This window comes from Pestalotiopsis fici (genome assembly GCF_000516985.1).
Source record: "Pestalotiopsis fici W106-1 unplaced genomic scaffold PFICI_Scf_2, whole genome shotgun sequence".
Taxonomy (NCBI): domain Eukaryota; kingdom Fungi; phylum Ascomycota; class Sordariomycetes; order Amphisphaeriales; family Sporocadaceae; genus Pestalotiopsis; species Pestalotiopsis fici.
In genome coordinates this window covers 3,369,540-3,387,960 of record NW_006917092.1, presented here as the reverse complement: position 1 = coordinate 3,387,960, position 18,421 = coordinate 3,369,540, and the positions used below count along the sequence as shown (strand labels likewise).

Sequence of the window (18,421 nt, the reverse complement as noted above, 5' to 3'; positions counted from 1 at the left end):
TAGCGCTTGCAGATCTGTTGTTCTACTCCCCTTATGGGTAGTTGTGTTGAAAAATAATAATGTTTAATGTTACTAAATGATTGGCAAATTATTGTAGTAAAACGCCTTATGCAATGATAGACTATTCATGACATATAAAGTGAGGCTCGTCCTTTTGGTAGAACTTTTTATTACCTCCGACGTACATGTCCTCGGGAGCTCCGAGCTAGATTAACCACACAAGGCGATCAATGCTTTACTCAATCAAAACGATTTCTCGTGGAGCCCATTGTAGCTGCCGTCAAGTACTGATGTAGGTGACGACCAGACCAAGCAATAGTCCGATATGGTGTAGTGGCTAACATATGACGCTCTCATTACTGAACCGTCATGCCCGGGGTTCGATTCCCCGTGTCGGAGTTGTCCAAAGACTGCAACAGTGATTTGTTGTCCCTCACTTTTTGGCCCTTTTTAGGGCCAAGAAGTGTTTTGGACCCTCGCCAGTATATTAAGTGCATGCGCCTATGACTATGCCCATATAACACATCTCTGGCTAATGATCTCTCAATGATTTAAAATGGCTATAATAATCAGCGATAACGTGATGTGTAAAGTATATATCTGCAGTGTTGAAGATTTTGGAGGAATCTACTCTATACAGATTCGCTTCCCGTCCATGTCGATTTGGGATGCTAAAACACTCCTGTCCTGCAATAACGCCTGTAGCGTATCATACCTAGTGCCTACCAGGCACCTATCCTACACTAGTGGTTATGTTGAAATAATCCATCACTATATTCCAGTCGGTGGCTATCGGTGTGTCACTTGAATCTTTCAAAAGACTAACACATATAGTATACTACTACTTTCTATACATATATGTAGGAAGCGCACCTGAAAAAAAGAATCTAGTATCAGTCTTCTCGTATTTTGTGCCTTCTACCTTCCTCCTTTTACAGCCCAGCCCCTGGCTGAAGAATACCCCACACTCTCTAATAAAAGGTTTAACGATGCCAATGTCAATTGAGTCACCCCCAACCAGCCCAGCTCATCGGTGTTAAGTCCCCAAAAATCTTCACTGCATAGCGGGGATGTGGCCGCGGCAGCACCCGTTAGCTCGGGGTGTAGCGGGGGTATTTCATGCAGACCACCGCTTCGCGGAGCCTGATGACTGGAATTGGCGACTACCGCATCGATGCAGCTCTTGAAGACGCGATCAATTCGCGTCTTTCGAACATTAACATATCCGTACTGGAGTCGTGCTTTGAATGCGAAAACCTCGGTCTCGTATAATTACAGGTCCAAGCATACGATGGCCGGAAAGACTTCAATGCCTTATGGCTTGTGGCCAAGTCCTCTCAATGCCGAATTCCTTTCTACCGCAAGCGTCTCACTCCAAGAAGTGCTAGTCGATGTTAGTTGCAGTATCTACCTTTGAGCTCATTGATAGTCGTCAGCTAATATTTCATAGGAGTCGCGCGGTCTTATACACTGGATAGAGTCGCGCCCCCGCGAAAATGGCAGATACGCAGTGATGACCCATCATGGTTCAGATACACGAGAAATCCTGCCTGCGTCGTATTCCGCCCACGCCAGCGTGCAAGAGATGGGAGGTGCCAGCTTCACCGCGGCACCCTCTGGATATGTTGTATTCACTGACAATATCACAAAACATGTGTACAGACTGGATCCGAGCAATTCTGCTGTCTCGCTTGTCCTGTCAGCCCCAGATGGCGTACGCTATGCCGACTTTTCGGTTCACCCCCAACAAGAGGATGTGATCATTGCCATTCGCGAGGATCATCGCAATGCAACGCCCGAGACGCAGGCCTATGGCGTGGTCAACACCATGGTTGTCATTAATGCTTCCACCAAGACTGAGACCTGCATCGCTTCTGGAGATGACTTTTATGCCTACCCTCGGTTCAGCCCAGATGGCAAGAAAGTATCCTGGCTCCAGTGGTCTCATCCTGATATGCCTTGGACCGGTACAACTCTGTGGGTATCAGATTGGGTTGGTGGTAGCCTAAGCAATCCCCGGAAGATTGCTGGCGAGGCATGCAAGGAGAGCATATCGCAACCGAAATGGGGCCCCGATGGCACCTTGTTTTTTGCTAGCGACAGGTCGGGCTATTGGCAACTATACACGCACTCGGTTGAAACCAATGCCATCGCCCACTTACGATTTCCGGGATTAGAAGACGTCGAATTTGCCATTGCTGATTGGCGCATGGGAAGGTAGCTTGTGATGCCGCCCTTTCTTTGGAAGATGAACTAACAAATATTTTCACTAGCTCCACCTATGTGATTCTGGACTCAAAGACTGTGGTTGCATCGTATGTCAGACATGCTGCCAGCAACATTGCATTGCTCGATCTGGACAAGGGCGAGGCCATCGATCTCGGCCTACCTTTTGTCGACCTCGCTCTTCACAGCACGGGCGTTTTTCGCCTATCCGAGAACAGTGTTGTAGTATTGGGGAGCACTCGTTTCTCGTCAAAGAAGCTCGTCACGGTATCAGGAATTCGATCAGGCAAGCCTCAACTTCAAACAGTTTGTTCTACTTCTCAAATTGATCTGCCCGACGGCCTCTTCTCAACAGCTCGCCATCTTGAGATCCCGCGAAAATCTCGACCCGGCAACGTTCACGCTTTCTTATACGGACCACAGAATCCACAATTCCAGGGCGAAGGGCTTCCCCCAGTTCTAATTCAGCTTCATGGCGGTCCAAATGGTTGCATTTCTCCCGCCCTGGACTTTTCGATCCAGTTTTGGACTTCGCGCGGATTTGCAGTCTGCTCGGTGAATTATGTTGGAAGCACTGGCTATGGTCGCAAGTACCGTGAGGCGCTGAGCGGCTACTGGGGTATGTTTGACGTTCAAGACACCCACGAAGTAGTGCAGTATCTAGTGAGCCAGAACCTCGTAGACGGCAGCCGGGTCGGTGTCTACGGGGGCAGCGCGGGCGGTTACGGTACCTTGTCGGCCATCAGCATGTTTCCAGACACATTCAAGGCCGCCGTGAGCTCGTATGGCATCTGCGATGTCCGCGCTCTTCAGGCAGACTCGTACAAGTTTGAGAGTCACGACGTCGAAAGGCTGATCCTCAGCTGTGTCGCATCGGATGACAAGGAGGGCCGTGACCGCATATACCGGGAGCGAAGCCCTCGATTCTATGTGTCCAATATCAAGGCTCCCTTGCTCATGCTGCAAGGCACCGACGACAAGGCAGTTACACCCGAGCAAACACTAATGATGGCCGAGGAAATGAAGCGCCAGGGGAGAATTGCCGAAGTGATGATGTTTGAGGGGGAGGGTCATGGGTGGCTGAAGGAGGACACCATCCTGGCCGCATACAAGGCCCAAGAGTCTTGGTGGAAGCGTCATTTATGTGGTGTGTCGACTTGAGACCACCTCGGCCCGAAAGAGCAAACACACTGGATTAGACATTATTAAACATTAAATCTATCTTCTACTGACGTCTAGTCGGGCTATTGCAGACTCTCCAGGTCCTTTTTCACAAAAGTCCCTAGTTCTTCAACGAAACCCGCTTCCGATTCTCGGGGAATACCTAGGGCTCCAGGCTGCCATGCAATGGTGATCATGAGCCTGGAGCCTTTGACGCTTACAGCACTAACTGTCAAGGGTGCAGATGTCACGGCTGGTGAGTGCGTGAAGACCATGTCGGTGATTTTGCATCGACTGTGATCATCCGAGATCCCGGGAAGCGTAGCCTCGAACGCGCCAAGGTTGCTGACGTCGAATGAGCTATCTCGCTCTTGGCCTATCTTGGATGCAGTCCATTTAGTGATGCTTGGCACGTATCTCAGCAATCCGACGGGCTGGTCGTGCAGCGTCACTGCAGCCTCGGCCAGCTTCTCCGTCAGCGAGCGCGCATTCGCCCAGGTCTTTTCAGTCCAGGGACTCGCCCAGTCGTCCTGTCGCTCATGGGTTTCGTAGCAGGCGCCGACAAAGAAACCCATCTCGTCGCTCGTGTTTGGGACCGCACGCCGCATGTTGACTGCCATGCCCGAAATGAGCCTTGTTGCTTCGCTGCGCGGGATTGCCTTGCTAAGTCCTCGCGCAAAGGACTGGATCATGGTTCCCGTCAGCTTTGCTCCATGCCCTCTTGCAAGCTGAAGCACCTTTTGCGTTGCGGCAGCATCGATTTCGATCAGCCTGAGGCAACTGTTGAAAGGACCCGGCTCGCGAAACATTCGACTCCCCGTCCAGGTACTGGGGTCTACATGGCTGGTGGTGGGCCGGAATCCGAGGAATTCGGCCAGGAAGTTGGGAAGCAGTACGGCAATAAGCGGCCGGAGGAGAAACCCCCAGGAGATTGGTAAACTTTCCGGAGTGTCGAATGGCGCGGGAAATTCGCCACGGGGAGTAGTCAGCGACGTGCCAGCCGCCTCGTCGACACGATCAAAGATTCCATCCCTAAATGTCCGGTGCCATAGGAAGCCATTCCGGCCATCGCCAAGAGCATGTGAAAATGAAAATGCAATGAAGCAGCGAGGGTGATCTTGGCCTCGCTCCCCAGATTTCAGAGGGACAATCGTAGCCCTCCACGGCGGGATGTCAGAGGGCCAGGGCTTATCGAGGATGGCTGGAAGTAGCGACTCGATTATCGTCGTCTCCGAGTTGGCCTTTTCTCTGGCATTTGATGGGCCAGCGTCACTCTCAGTCACAATGTCTATGTGTTCTTCAAGATTGATTGTCGGCACACGCTCAAAGTACGCTTTATCTGTGTGCTGATCACGTACGATGGCACTCAAGGTCGGATGTTTGTCGATGCAATGTTTGACGGCGCCGTAAAAGGAGCAACTTGAGTGGACATCAAAGTTCGAGCTCCGAAACTCATAGATGGCTCCGACGACGATTGCGTTATAGAAGCCATGATACTCGCGGCTGATCACTCGCAGTTCGTTGGGGCCTGTCTTTTCTTTAGCATGCCGGGTCAAGCATCATAATTCGACGTTTGACTTACTTGCAAACCTCATGTTGGTACTTTGCATTCTGCGTCGAACAGCTGTTGCTCTTTAAAGTTATTGAGCAAAAGTATCACCACGAGTTCAGGACAGACTCGCCATATTTGTAGCCGAGAAGAGTAGCATGGTGAGATGCTTCGGTCCTCATTCGCAGGACGAGGCTCAAGTCCCACAAGCGTTATACTTGACCCTCATAGGAAAGAAAACAGCGGTCGTGTTCTGATAGCTACCGGAAACTTCTTTCTTCTTTCGGTTTAGTGCAGGCGGGTGCCAATTTGGCGTGTTCTGGTCCGTAAGCAGTACCACCTATCTGTGCTAATTCGGGGGCCTGCGCTAGGACAGATGGACAGTCAACTGGGGCCTTGCAGCGGTCGCCCAACCTGCCCTGGTTAATGTAAGGGACGGACCCTTCCCCCTGCGCCACCGACCAAATCTCTGGCTCCGGATCAATCATTGTCGAGACTCAAGTCCAGGTACCAGATCCCATACACCTGCCTTCATTCATTCAAACGTTACTTCTGCGCGTTATTTCATATTACAAATCACGGAATCAAAGGCCAAAGACTGCGGAATCGTTGCTCATGGCTCACTTTCCAATTGATGGTATTGATGCACAATCTTCGGCCATTGTTGTGCCACCAAAGAAGCAAATGACCTGTGAGCGTTGCCACCAGCTCAAAGAGAAATGCACCTACGCAGAATCACAGAACTCCTGCACTAGATGTTGCGCACTCGGCAAACAATGTTGTCCGAGACTCAAGAAACGGATGGGACGGCGTCCGGTAGCACCAAAGCTACCTTATGGTGCCACCTCGGTCATGGTTCTTGTCAAGAATGATCAGAATGTTGAGGTGAATACCGCTGGCGGAAGTAGTTTGACAGCCCACCATGGCGCTGTACCGTCTGCCAAAGCACTGGCCAGGAGCCCACGCGGTCGCTTAAGCAGGTCTGGTCAGCGGCCGCCATGCCCCAATGCTCCAGACGTTTCCGATTTTACAGCGTGGTCAAACTGCTACTCCCCGCCAAACTTCCGCGTCCTTCAGGCGCCTCTGAGGACAACGGTACAGGTCAACTGTATGCTTGAAAGCACCGAGGTCTTTTTCGCTGTCCATCGGCCATTCATGCTTGGCAGGTCTTTTTTGCCCGAATTTCACTCCGTAGTAAGGAGGCTGTTCGCACGATCCCCCCAGGTACTCGCAGATGCATACACGGTGGCCATGAGCTTGCTGTCATCGCGACATGCGACATTCAGAGGCCTGGATGAACACGATCTAGCGATCGGGATCCATTGCCTAGAGAGACTCATGGGTAGTCCGTCGTGTATTTCCCGGGCCGAGGACGCAGCCGTGATCCTCTTGCTCGGACAAGCCATGCACGTCTATAATGAGCTGATTCCGACCCCGGACTCACAAATAATCACCCGTGGCACATTACTAAGCGTTCAGCGTTGGTTCCCGTCTCTCCTTGAGCGGCCCGACTTGGACGTTGTAACCCTGACTCCAGTCCTCACGGACACGGTTGAGTGTCTGATACGGAGGGAGATACCTGTGATACGAGTTCCAACAGCGACCCGCTGCATCGTCGATAGGTTCGCCGGCCTCTCCTCATCTCTACTCCCCCTACTATATGAGCTATGTGAAAGGAGCTACGAAGCCAAACTCAATGGAACGGAACCTTCTTTGGTTGATGCTGAGCGTATTCCCTATCCCGACAAGGACCCTTACCACGATATTGAGTGCAAGATCAGTAGATGGCAGCCGCAATTGCCGCCTCATTTCTTTACAAAATACTCATCATTCGAGGTCAGTGTCATACTTGCGCAAGCCCAATGTTATCGTCTTGCGGCTTTGCTTGTTATTCATCGCTTGCGTTTTCCGCTCGGTGTTGAGGATGCGGCGGCACAAGTCTATGCCGGTGAAATCTTACATGAACTTTCTCTCCTAAAATCGTGGCCGGCAGACGCAGCTACAGGTCTAGCCCTAGACTTTCCTCTACTGGTGGCCACTCTGGAGCAGCCAGAACCCGGAATAGAGATATACAAAGCCTTTGAGCCATTCAGGTTTCGTAGGCAGCACTCTCTCGAGCTGTTAGATTTCATTCACTTTGTCACCACCCAACGACAAAGTGGCTTCAAGGGACTTTGGTTCGATCTTGCAAGAAACCAGCTACTTGGAGTCACGCTCACATGAACTTGCGCACTACTTCGACGGGCTTAGACAACTGCCATTGATACCATGAAATGATCTCAAAGTTTTGGTGTTCTCCACCACTACTGAGACAAGTCGGCATAGGAATAGCACAAGACGCTGCCTTGGATTTCCAACACCTGCTTCAGCGTTACATTTGGAGCCAATGCCCCAATATTGATTTCGAAGTCCAGGGTAACATTCTGTCCACCATAGTCGAATGGAACGATTGGACCACCAACTTGATTTGTTCGCACGGGGAGGTCTTTGGACTGCCACAGAGAGAAAATGCGGTCCAAGTTCCCATGGTGTAAATAGAAGAGAGGGTCTGAAACTCGGTTAGCGAGTGCACTGTCTAGAGGAGCTGCAAGTCCATTATGCGCTGCGCATATCATATTGCGAGAGTCAGCCAAAGTTCAAGACAATCAACTTACCGCCAGGGCTATTGTTCGCATCGCCAATGGTGCCCAGCGCACCACCGACACCAAAGTGACCACCCCCATGGATGTTGGGCTGATCAAAGCTCGGTACGTTTTCCACCGCCCGAGCAAACGCGGTGTAGTCTTCTGTAGCAAGGACTTGATCAACAAGACTCTGCTGAGCCCAGCCGTTCATGATTGGAGGTATAAAGTCTCGTGTGAGGCAGTGCGGACTTGGCACATTCACTGTAAACTGATCTTGCGTAAAGGGGCCATCCATAACGCAGCCACCTCCAGTGCGGCTAGTCAAATTGAACGGGTTGTTCGTACTGTTAGTCTCTACGTACGGCCCATTACCACCGAACCCTGTCTCTGGATCGAATACAGGGCTTGAAAAGACGGCGGTACTGTTCGTATCATTGACTGAGGAGACATCAAGAGACCAATTCCAATACCTGGAATCAACGTGAGCCATGACATATATGCATTGAATTAATGGTATTTGCCAGAAAGGTATCACTCACGGTTGACCACCAGTGTAACCGCATTCATCGCGGAGAGCTTTCTCATAGGTCGCCACAAAATAGCGATGCCACAGGATAAAATGGCCCTGGTTTGGAGCATTAGTCAAAAGTCAGATATGTTACGACTGACAATTTACTTACCACCCAATGAATAGTGGGCGTCTGATCGCTGTGAACCGCCTGATGATCGTCAAATCGATTGATTGCTGCAGAAAACCCAGAGATGGCTGGCTTTGTAGTCAGACATTTTACTGCTTCGATATATGATTGTTTTTCGATAGAATTGAGGGTTCTCCTGCAAACAAACTTAGTACCATTGGTTTGAGCTCCTGATTGACGCTCACGGTCAACTCACCACTCCTTTCTGACTGGTGGATCGACGCATGATGGCGATGCTCCTCGGGTTACAGTTTCATGATTACTTTGCACAGCTCGTGCTGTTGTCTCGAGAAGTAATATCCACAAAATAATTGATCCAAGAAACATGTTAATTGTCACGACTGTCTAATCACACAGATGCCAATATAGTTTCTACGACAGCTAATGGGGAAAGCAGAATTTAAAAATGTGAAAGCCGTATGATATAGTTCGTTAGCTGCTCGCAGAATATGACCATACGAGCGCTGCATCTAATGCAGCAAAGGGGCACGTTGCCGGCCACCAAACAGAATGCTGCAAAGGTTTCTCCAATGCAACGTCTCGCTTAACATACTGAAGCATACCGGCAGAACGGCAGCAGGGCGGTCGCGAGCATAGGCCACGCCAACCTCGGTCGCCGAATCATGACTGAAAGACAATCCCTTGGATGCAAAGACTGGATGTCAGCATTGGCATCACCATATGCATTGATCCCATGTTTTTTCTTGAGCAAAGTCTTCGCCCCAATGAGGTGTGCACGGATACCAATGCAAGACACGATCTCGGAAGTATGACCCGACTGCCCAGCCTTTATCTCCGAGGAGACATACAACTCCACGTAGGTAATCAAAATCCCACAATCAATATGCACATTGTATACATAGATTCTAGTGGTATCTAGCCATGTTCCATTCAAACATAATCCTTGTGATTCACAGCTACATGAAATAAGCATTCATGTTCAGCTCCAAGCAAAGTCATCCTCAAGTTGCAAATGTCGGAACTTCGCGAATCATAAACCGATAAGAATCTGTCCAAGTCAAACGACCCCGCCCAGGGGTTATACTATCCTAGATGATCTCAACGTCATTATTGGGCAGGCACCTGTATCTTTATCGAGTCGGGTTTGCGTCTAGACTGCTCTACTTGTTTACATGGCCCAAAAATGAAGGTTTCTCGGCAATCAAAGGTAGAAGCATCTCATATGAACCACGGCCGAGCGCTAGATGCTGATTTGATGCACGTTCCCAGAAGATAGAGCTGCGAACCACTTCTCATGAGTCAAGAGATAGGGAGGTCGAGATAGGCTAGGCCTATCCGTTCCGGGATCGGCTTTCCCCACTCGCTATAGCCCGTGATTAGCCGTGACAAGCACGATTGTACCTATTTAAAACATCGTGATAATAATTGGTGACCTTGCAAGAGAAGCATATACTTTCTCAAAGACTATAGTCACGGTGGCCGATATGTCAAACATTGCAGCGGTGGGCGCGGCAGCTGCAGCGCGAGCAGAGACGACTGTTGAGTTGGAAGATGTTGGACCCAGCGATACGGTCAGGCAGATCGAGTCGCAAGTCTCCGGGCCATCGGTTTTTGAGGCTCCCAATGGAGGTTACGGGTGGGTGTGCGCACTGAGCGTCTTTCTCATCAATGCCCATACCTGGGGAGTCAATGCTGTAGGTACTCCACTCTGCTCTTGGCCAACACGAGGAAGCTGACGGCTTGATCGATAGTCGTAGGCCGTTATTCTGGCCTGGTATTCCGCCCATGACAAGTTTCCAGGCGCAATTCAGCTGGAGTTTTCCCTGATTGGTGGCCTGTCCATTTCCCAAGCACTTCTCGTATCTCCCATTGTAACCAAGTGCTATCACCGCTATGGCCTGCGGACCAATCTCCTCATTGGCGCAGTGCTCGAGTTCATTGCCTTGATTACAACCTCGTACGCCACTCAGATCTGGCATCTTTTTCTCAGCCAGGGTATCTGCTTTGGGTGGGGCATGGGATTCCTGTATATAACCGCCACGTCGGCCTTGCCGCCGTGGTTTTCGACCAAACGAAGCTTGGCTGTTGGCCTGTCTACTGCCGGCGCCGGCGGAGGCGGAGTCGTGTACAGTCTGGCAACCAATGCCGCTATACAGAGCGTCGGGATAGAATGGACATACCGCATTCTCGGATTATGCACGCTTGTGGCCAACATTGGCACGTCCTTTACAATGAAGGATGTCCCTCATGGAGTGCACCACCACAGCCGACAAGGTCCCATGTTTCGGATTCGCGACTTCACCCGTGTCGAAGTCCTCCTCGTCGTGTTCTGGGGGCTGGTTACCGAATTCGGCTACATCACTTTGCTCTACTCGCTGCCCAGTTACGCAACTTCCATTGGGCTGACATCTACTCAAGGCTCTGTCGCCAACGCCATGCTCAATCTTGGACTGGCTCTCGGTAGACCATTGATTGGGTACTTTAGCGATCGTCTCGGCCGTATAAACATGGCAATGTACATGACAGCCCTATGCGGTATTTTTTGCTTCACCTTGTGGATTCCCGCAAAGGGATTCGCTCTGCTGTCCATCTTTGCGCTCCTGGCGGGAGGCATCTGTGGCATCTTCTGGGCAACCGTGACACCAATCCTTGCCGAGGTCGTGGGTGTTAGCAAGCTTGCGCCCATCTTTGCCGTGACCTGTGTCCTAATGGTGCTCCCGACCACGTTTGCCGAAGGAGTGGCCATGCAGATTGTCGGCTCACAGAAGACGGCGGACAACGCATTTCTCGCCGCGCAGATATTTGTTGGCTGCACCTTTATGGCCGGCTCGCTGAGTTTGGTGTTGCTGCGATCTTGGAAAATTGCGGATCTGGAGTCTGAGGCTTCGTTTGCAGCCTCGGACTTGTCGCGAAGCATTGTTCGACTCGCGGAATCTGGACGTCGCGCTGACCTGTCATGGCTTAGCCCAAAAACCATTCTCAAGCTCAAGAGGGTGTGATGGCCATGGTCATGCATGTGATTGTTTACTCTCTTGGTGAATTGGTACGATGGACTCTGGCTCCCGGGTTTTATGAATAATGTTTTTCAATCTTTATTTTCAACATGCCTTCTTTTGGGCCAATACAGTTCTCTTATTTTTGGTTTCCTAGATATACAGGTTGCTCCGTACGGCTTTCCGAGGTGGTGTTTCACACTTTGCTCTATGGATTAGGAGAAAAGACCATTGCATTGTTTTTTTTTTCTTAAGAAATCTATCTTCTCTGTCACATAATGTGAGATTTCAATCTGTCTTTCAATGCCCACTCAGGTGGTCCCACTCCTTTACTTGTTCTATTGGCCATGTCAACCAGGATATGTCTTGGATATCCAAAAGACCTTTGATCTCCTTTAGCACATGCCAACTCCACCCCCTTCCAAATGGTCCATGCTCTATGCTACGAAGTGCCACCATGAAGTGTGCAAGTATTATCAGAGCAGTGGTTTGCTTTCCTTGCAGGCATGTGATATAATCATCATGTAGATCGTAAAGCCATCTCGTCACCGACTTGAAGTGGGAGCCGTCCATTTTCCTGGCCGTCTCTACTGTACCAAACGCAGCAGAGAAACATGTACTCAAGGACTCGAGTTCATATCGGTATGTCTCTTGCTCAGAAGGCTCAGACTCCGAGACAAGGCTTGATAGTGATTCAAAGTGCGCTTCCCACAGTACTGGCTTGGTATCGCATTGGAGATGTGAATAGTTGCCAGCTTGAAAACAGGCACCCATACTACCTAGAGGCCTGAATATGGCTTCGACGCCCATTGTCTCAATCACAAACCGCACACCACGGAACAAGTTCAACCATGGAACCTCGGACCCTTCAGCAATGATGAGCAGGTGGCCTGGAGCCGGCCGCCTTGCAAAGGTGGAGATGCAGATGAGATTGCTGGCAATGAACAGTATGGGGGCGTTTTCTTTATTGATGTCTCTTATCAGCCGAGTGACAGGCGGCACTCCCAAGGCGTGATGTGCATCGGCAAGTCTTTCGTATCTATGTGCTTCGTCAGGTCGCATCAAGGCCATGTGCAAAGCTGAAAAAGCCAAGACCAGATGAAGTAGACTAGGGACCCTGAATGCCATTTGTGGGACCTTTTCTTGCCAAAGTTTGGGGTATCCAAAGTACTGGGACGAGTTCATGATGAAATTATGGAAAAGCTCAAGTTCATCCACATTGAGGTGTATAGACGATGACTGATCAAGGCAATTTTGGTCATCTTGCAGCGATGGAAATGACGGCAACGGGGACGAATCTATAGGTGAACTCCAATTCTTGCGTGGACGCCCACGTTTCCGTGGTCGCTGCTCGCAATGGTGAGCACTATCCAGGGAAGATGATCCCAGGTGGGAATCAGAATCGGACGGATATTGGCAAGGCAGGCGGAACCTCTCGCAAGACCGACAAATGGGTTTGTTTTCATTACACTAGTATTGGATTAGACCTGGTCAATTATTCACGGGGTGAATAGAAATGCGTACTTGCCTTTACTTTTCTCATCTTGCAAGATTGACACCCTGAGCGAGACTTGTAATGTTGCCTGCGTGGGGCCCTTGCAGGGAGTAATGCTACTTTACTTTCAGGTGGCATCGTAATTGGTGTAGTGAGAAGTATCAATTTACTTGTCAAGAATCCGGCCCAGTGTCGCGCATCAGGACAATATCTGGTGTAGCATAAACTTTCGTTGGTTTGTTTGTAGAGAAAAACGGGAAGTGGTAAAACGAATCGAAACTAAGAATCTGCAGCGAAAAGCAGGGAAAAGGAAAGCGAAAGAACGAAAAGTTTCCGATTGGCCAAGCCGTGGTGATGGTGCCGCCTAGAGTCAATTCTTATTCGGGTGCCTGAATCCATCTGTCAGGGTGCTGTAGCCAGCCAATCGCAGCATTTTCGTTCCATTTGCGGGGCACTTCTAATATTGAAGGCATCATTCGTGAGGTATAGTGAATCCCAGCCAGACAATGGTCAATCGTTGAAATCATCTATCATCAAATATGTAACGGGCCACGGACACACAATGGGTCCGAAACTCCTATATATATGCATAGGTATTTCTATGCAGATTCGAGTTTATTCTAGTATTCCTCTTTCCGCATTGCATTTCCCTCAGCTCTATATCCATCTACGTCGCACACAATGGCAACCGTTTTTCAGAATTGTGTTCCTGAGACGTTTAGTGACCTCTTCCTCAATGGCTCTCAAATCACCTCAGTTCTGGCCAACGTTGTCCAGAATGCGACCTTTCAGTTTGATCAAACTCTTCGATTTGACCAGCCCGAAATCCCGACGAGCAATTTTGACTATTGCAATGTCACCATTTCCTACAACCATGCTGAAGAAAATAATACTATCATAGTCGAAACATTGCTTCCAACCGATAATTTCAATCAGCGGCTCATTGCCGTCGGAGGTGCCGGCTTTGTTGCTGGCCGAGGTCTTCTACAACAGTGGCAGATGCTAGCAAATCTGGCAGAAGGCTATGCAACAGTCACTACCGATGCTGGGCTGGGAACGTCGATTAGTGCAGACTCGTGGGCCCTGCTCAGTCCTGGACATGTAGATCTCCAGAAGCTGCAGAACCTGGCATCGGTTTCTCTCAATGACCTAGTAAGCCATTTCGCAAAAAAAAAAGATCACATCTAGTGGGAAGACTGTTGACAATCACACAGGCCATTTTGGCGAAGCAAGTCGTGCATGCCTATTCCGGAGCGCCTCCACTCTATTCGTACTGGAATGGCTGCTCCCAAGGTGGTCGACAAGGCATGATGCTAGCTCAACTTTACCCAGATGCATTTGACGGGATTGCAGCGGGCGCGCCAGCTATCTACTGGACTGAGACAATGTTCAATATGTACTGGTCCCAGCTGTACATGTCAATGATTGACCAGTACCCATACGGGTGTGAGCTCAAGGCAATCACAGCCGCTGCAGTCGCGTACTGCGATCCGCTTGACGGAGTCGAGGATGGCATTGTTGCAGACTCGGATATGTGCCTTGAACATTTCAATGTATCCTCCCTGGTCGGAACGACAGTAGAGGACTGCGCACAAACCAACGGCTCTGTAAAAATAAGCAAGGCAGCCGTCATGGTAGCACACGCAACCTGGCAAGGCATTTCTGATTTGCAAGGAAATATCCTCTGGCCAGGCTTTGGCATCGCTACTGATATTGCTAGCGGCACTGCCAGCACTATTTGCAATACTACCACATGCTCGATGGACGTCTCGGAATCGTACGGGATTCCCGCAAACTGGCTCCAACTCTTTGTCGCCAAAGATCCCGATTTCAACCTGGCAGACTTGACACTGGACGAATTCATTAGCATGTTTAATAACAGTAAACGAGAGTATAGTTCAATCATCGAAACTCAGAACCCAGATTTGTCAGAATTTTCGCAGCTGGGCGGCAAGTTGATCAGTTTCCATGGTCTAGTAAGTAGTCAAGCTATTTTCGTGAGGCCAATTTGTTCTTGAGATGACTCACAAGCCTATAGTCTGATCAGGATATCACACCCAAAGGTAGTAGATATTATTACCAGCAGGTTAAATTGGCAACAGATGGGATACAAGACTTTTATCGCCATTTTGAGGTTCCCGGTCTGGCTCATTGTTTTGGTGGAACTGGTGGGCAGCCAACATCTTTATTCGCCCAGTTGCGCGCTTGGGTGGAAAATGGTACAGCGCCTGAGACTTCTCCCATCAGCTTCACGTATCAGAACGTTACGTATGAAAATCTTCTCTACCCGTACGATGGTGACTTATGAGCTTGGATCTATTTATCGGGAGCGTGGTTTTCAAGCAACTCGCCTTTAGCATTTGCTGTATAGTAACATTTGTTGGAAAGCCATGAACCAATCTACCAATGATACAGCGCAAATACAATTGATTGCCATCAAAAACAGTCTGCTCATTGTTGAATCTTTTTTTTTTTTTCAAGGCGAGACACTCGCGGGCTAAATAACAGTACTGAGCGTGTCAGATGCGAACCAAAGTTCCACATATCAATACCTGATATTATTAATGATATAGGGGCAGTCGTTATAGCCACGATCAGCGCCATTTGCCTTTGAGAATGAACGCTATCTCCGATCAGAATGGAGGCCGTGAGAATTAAAGGCGGCTTACCGAGTGATTCTTCGATTCACCGTCTCGAATTCACCTAGTCGCATTGAGATCTGTTACATTGGCTATTCTACGGAGTTTATTGCGACGTATTACTAATGCTTGGCATCAAGAAAATCCAAAGGCAAGACTCCCTTTGTCATCGTACAGACCCGAGAAACCGATGAAACCAGTGGGCGAGACCATGGAGTACACCGAGGCCCCTTCCCAGGCAGACTTTGTAGGTCGACGACAGAACATAAATGCAAGATCCAAGAGGACTCCCCCAAATCCACCCCGTCCCACAGCAAAGTACGTCTCGGGTGCAGATCAGTCCAAAAGAGACGGAAAAAAAAAAGCTCCATCTAGGTAATTTCATATTGTGGGCTTATGCGTGGTTTGGGTTACTTCAGTGATTGTCAAGAATTGATGTGGCTTGGTGTCCTGTCGTCAACCTGTCCCTATCTCAAGCAGAGTTCACCCATGCCAGACTTCAAAGTTTTAGTTTTGGGTATTCGTTATTCATGCATTAAACTCGTACATAAGCGCTTCATGACCCTGCGTCGGAACTGGACGCGGCTACTGATCCCTTTCTAGCTTTTTCTTTCATCTCGCTGTAGGCCAGGGCGCCGGCTCCTGCTACTTGAGCCGCCTGTTCATTGCGCTTCCTCCTCTCGTACTGCTTTAGAGCACTATTTCTCTGGTCCTCTTGGTTTTCTTTCCGTTTCCTCTCCTCGTAGTGTTTTAACATGGTGTAAATGGTGCCGAGTGGCCATGACTGGGCGACTGGGCGCAGGCCGGCTGGGAAGACGGCCGACTCGTTGCTGATTTCTTCCAGCATGCGGTTGAGTACAATGACTTGTTTCCACGATACTATCCTGTCACCTATAAGAAATGCCGGGTACCGTGCCGTGGCGATCTCATCAATAAGCCAGGTGCGGTGAAATAGTGGCCGGGCAGAAAAGTCCTGGAGCGCAGAATAATACACTCCGTCGGTTCCAAATTCCCAGAGATGTTCGAGTTTGCGCAACCATTCATGTTGCGGCGAGTAGTTTTCTGGGTGGAGAAGCTTGTCCTCGGGCTCGCCGAAATGAGGCGGGAAGACGGCCTCCACCTGCTGTAAGACGTCCAGTGCCACATCCGTTAGCTCCGTCTTGAGTCCGAGCCAGCCGACGACGATCTGCGCGGACCGGTACACCATGGCCATGTGCGTCAACTGCTGGGCCGTCTCTTGCGCGTTGCGCCTGTCGACGCAAAAGGGCTCAAGCCACACCAGCAAGGGCCCTTCGCCAGCTTCATCGAATCTGCCTCTGGGTGATTCCGGAAAGATGGACTTGACGTGTTTTAATGCCTGGACGAGCCAGCTGGGCGGTCCCTTCTTCTCCTTGCCCTGGCCGGGTGAGCGCGAGCGGTCCAGCCGTACGGTGGGGTCGAGGAACACGGCCCGCACATGCCTCAACACCTGGCCCAATGCCGCCGGGACCAATATTCTCTTGTTATTGATGAAGACGGGTTCCTGTTCGGTCTCCGCGGACAGGCATGAGATGGCGACATATTCCGTCTTATCCGTGAGTGCGACATTGACGATGCGACAGACTGGTGGCTCCTCAATGTTTTCTGCCGCCTGGAGTTCGAGGAGGCGGATTTCTGATTTCGCAGAATCCAACTTGCGGAAACTGACGCCGCTGGGACTCTGTGTCTCCATTCCCAATAATCCCAGATACGTCGGCTTACCGAGCGCGGATCATGGCCAAGCTCGAAACGTGGGTAGCTCGTGTGTTTATCGTCTTTGAGACTTATCGATTCGCTCCAAATTGACTGGTCGTGGCACTTGTTCTCGAGGCGAACGGTTCCGTCAAAGTGAGAATGCGCGTTGTTCTACTGTTGTTGCGGTTGTACATGAACGACGCGCCAATCCAAAAGGATAAGGCCTGGAGATATAGGGACCTGTCATTGTTCGACCCTTGTTCTCGAGGAGCATAGAAGCCTCTATTTCGGTCGACAGATTATTCCCGCTGTGGATAGCACTTTCTTGGAAACTTTCGGTGAGATCACCAGCTTCGGCAAGGTCACTTTCCATTGGACTGGGACGCCCCCAGGATCGTGGCGGAGATCTCCATTTCAAAGCCTTGATTCGACCTTCAGCTCGGGGCCCACACATCGACTAGGCGCCGCTATGTGCTTGGTAGTCAGCTGAAGAGATTGATGTCCCGTAGTATTGATAAGATATCTCCCGTCTACCATGATCAACGCCAACCCGCATGTGGCAATCGTTGGAAAAAGACCAGGCCCTTGGGCTTTGCCATTTTTGCGCCACGATAGGAACCCGTTCGGCACAGCACGGGCAAGCCTAACTAGAAGCACATTGGCATCACTGATTCGGGGTTTGTCTAGAATTGAGCAGATACCGATGCGGGGGGAAATCAGGACCCGGATGCTCGTCAACAGCGAGTAATTGTGCATGAGCTGCCAGTGTCTGCGTTGTCCTCCTGTCTGTCTGATGAACATTCTGGAACTAGAGAATAACTTGTTGCTAGGCAGGTGTTGGTTCGTGCGACTATCTTGCGGCAGTCAGTTGCCGGCGTCCATTTTTCTACCCTATCTGGACTGGTTTCGCTGTGGAGTTTGCAACGCTCTTCCATCTCTGCCGAGGTAGTCTGACGCGACGGTGCGAATGAAGAAAAGATCCGCGGCATCAATGGAAGCTATCAACAAGTGAACACGGTCCTTCTCTTGGGGTCTGGTTTTCACTGATTTACATGCAATGTAGACACTCGTACGTCATTATCCATATGCTGTCTACTATCCCAACATGCATGCGTACGGCAAAGATTTTAAGACTTCCCAAGTGCACGAGGCAAGCTGGGTCTGCATGCTTCCAGATGCGATTTCATCGTGCAGATTGTGCCAAGCACGACAAGGGGCCCCTGAAAAATGCAGTAGCCCATCATGTAAGCAACCCTAACTGTGAGCTGACGTGCAGTGATCCGCACTTTTGAGTTTCCACTACCCTACTAAATGCCACATGTTCTCTGCGGCGGCGACATGTACCGCGCACTAGCAGGCAAA

At 50.1% G+C, this 18,421-nt stretch overlaps 8 protein-coding genes across 8 annotated transcripts; 4 read left to right on the top strand and 4 right to left on the bottom strand.

Moving 5' to 3' along the window:
* Nucleotides 1–1,291: 1,291 nt before the first annotated feature.
* PFICI_03200 (uncharacterized protein) lies at nucleotides 1,292–3,387 on the top strand (the record flags this gene model as incomplete). The annotated part of the gene is made up of 3 exons (XM_007831781.1): nucleotides 1,292–1,393; nucleotides 1,451–2,217; nucleotides 2,274–3,387. The coding sequence occupies 3 exons, from the start codon at nucleotides 1,292–1,294 to the stop codon at nucleotides 3,385–3,387; spliced, it is 1,983 nt and encodes a 660-aa protein (XP_007829972.1).
* Nucleotides 3,388–3,470: 83 nt separating this feature from the next.
* On the bottom strand, nucleotides 3,471–4,982 carry PFICI_03199 (uncharacterized protein; the record flags this gene model as incomplete). Its single annotated transcript, XM_007831780.1, has 2 exons — nucleotides 3,471–4,915; nucleotides 4,970–4,982. The coding sequence occupies 2 exons, from the start codon at nucleotides 4,980–4,982 to the stop codon at nucleotides 3,471–3,473; spliced, it is 1,458 nt and encodes a 485-aa protein (XP_007829971.1).
* Nucleotides 4,983–5,737: 755 nt separating this feature from the next.
* On the top strand, nucleotides 5,738–7,159 carry PFICI_03198 (uncharacterized protein; the record flags this gene model as incomplete). The annotated part of the gene is made up of 1 exon (XM_007831779.1): nucleotides 5,738–7,159. The coding sequence occupies one exon, from the start codon at nucleotides 5,738–5,740 to the stop codon at nucleotides 7,157–7,159; it is 1,422 nt and encodes a 473-aa protein (XP_007829970.1).
* An 80-nt stretch (nucleotides 7,160–7,239) lies between these two features.
* PFICI_03197 (uncharacterized protein) lies at nucleotides 7,240–8,585 on the bottom strand (the record flags this gene model as incomplete). Its single annotated transcript, XM_007831778.1, has 5 exons — nucleotides 7,240–7,484; nucleotides 7,591–8,030; nucleotides 8,100–8,185; nucleotides 8,241–8,394; nucleotides 8,455–8,585. The coding sequence occupies 5 exons, from the start codon at nucleotides 8,583–8,585 to the stop codon at nucleotides 7,240–7,242; spliced, it is 1,056 nt and encodes a 351-aa protein (XP_007829969.1).
* A 1,118-nt stretch (nucleotides 8,586–9,703) lies between these two features.
* On the top strand, nucleotides 9,704–11,218 carry PFICI_03196 (uncharacterized protein; the record flags this gene model as incomplete). Its single annotated transcript, XM_007831777.1, has 2 exons — nucleotides 9,704–9,913; nucleotides 9,977–11,218. The coding sequence occupies 2 exons, from the start codon at nucleotides 9,704–9,706 to the stop codon at nucleotides 11,216–11,218; spliced, it is 1,452 nt and encodes a 483-aa protein (XP_007829968.1).
* A 294-nt stretch (nucleotides 11,219–11,512) lies between these two features.
* Nucleotides 11,513–12,397, bottom strand: PFICI_03195 (uncharacterized protein; the record flags this gene model as incomplete). The annotated part of the gene is made up of 1 exon (XM_007831776.1): nucleotides 11,513–12,397. One exon carries the CDS (start codon nucleotides 12,395–12,397, stop codon nucleotides 11,513–11,515), a length of 885 nt encoding a protein of 294 aa, XP_007829967.1.
* A 991-nt stretch (nucleotides 12,398–13,388) lies between these two features.
* PFICI_03194 (uncharacterized protein) lies at nucleotides 13,389–15,015 on the top strand (the record flags this gene model as incomplete). Its single annotated transcript, XM_007831775.1, has 3 exons — nucleotides 13,389–13,859; nucleotides 13,922–14,683; nucleotides 14,746–15,015. 3 exons carry the CDS (start codon nucleotides 13,389–13,391, stop codon nucleotides 15,013–15,015), a joined length of 1,503 nt encoding a protein of 500 aa, XP_007829966.1.
* Nucleotides 15,016–15,902: 887 nt separating this feature from the next.
* On the bottom strand, nucleotides 15,903–17,057 carry PFICI_03193 (uncharacterized protein; the record flags this gene model as incomplete). The annotated part of the gene is made up of 1 exon (XM_007831774.1): nucleotides 15,903–17,057. One exon carries the CDS (start codon nucleotides 17,055–17,057, stop codon nucleotides 15,903–15,905), a length of 1,155 nt encoding a protein of 384 aa, XP_007829965.1.
* Between the last annotated feature and the right edge of the window lie 1,364 nt (nucleotides 17,058–18,421).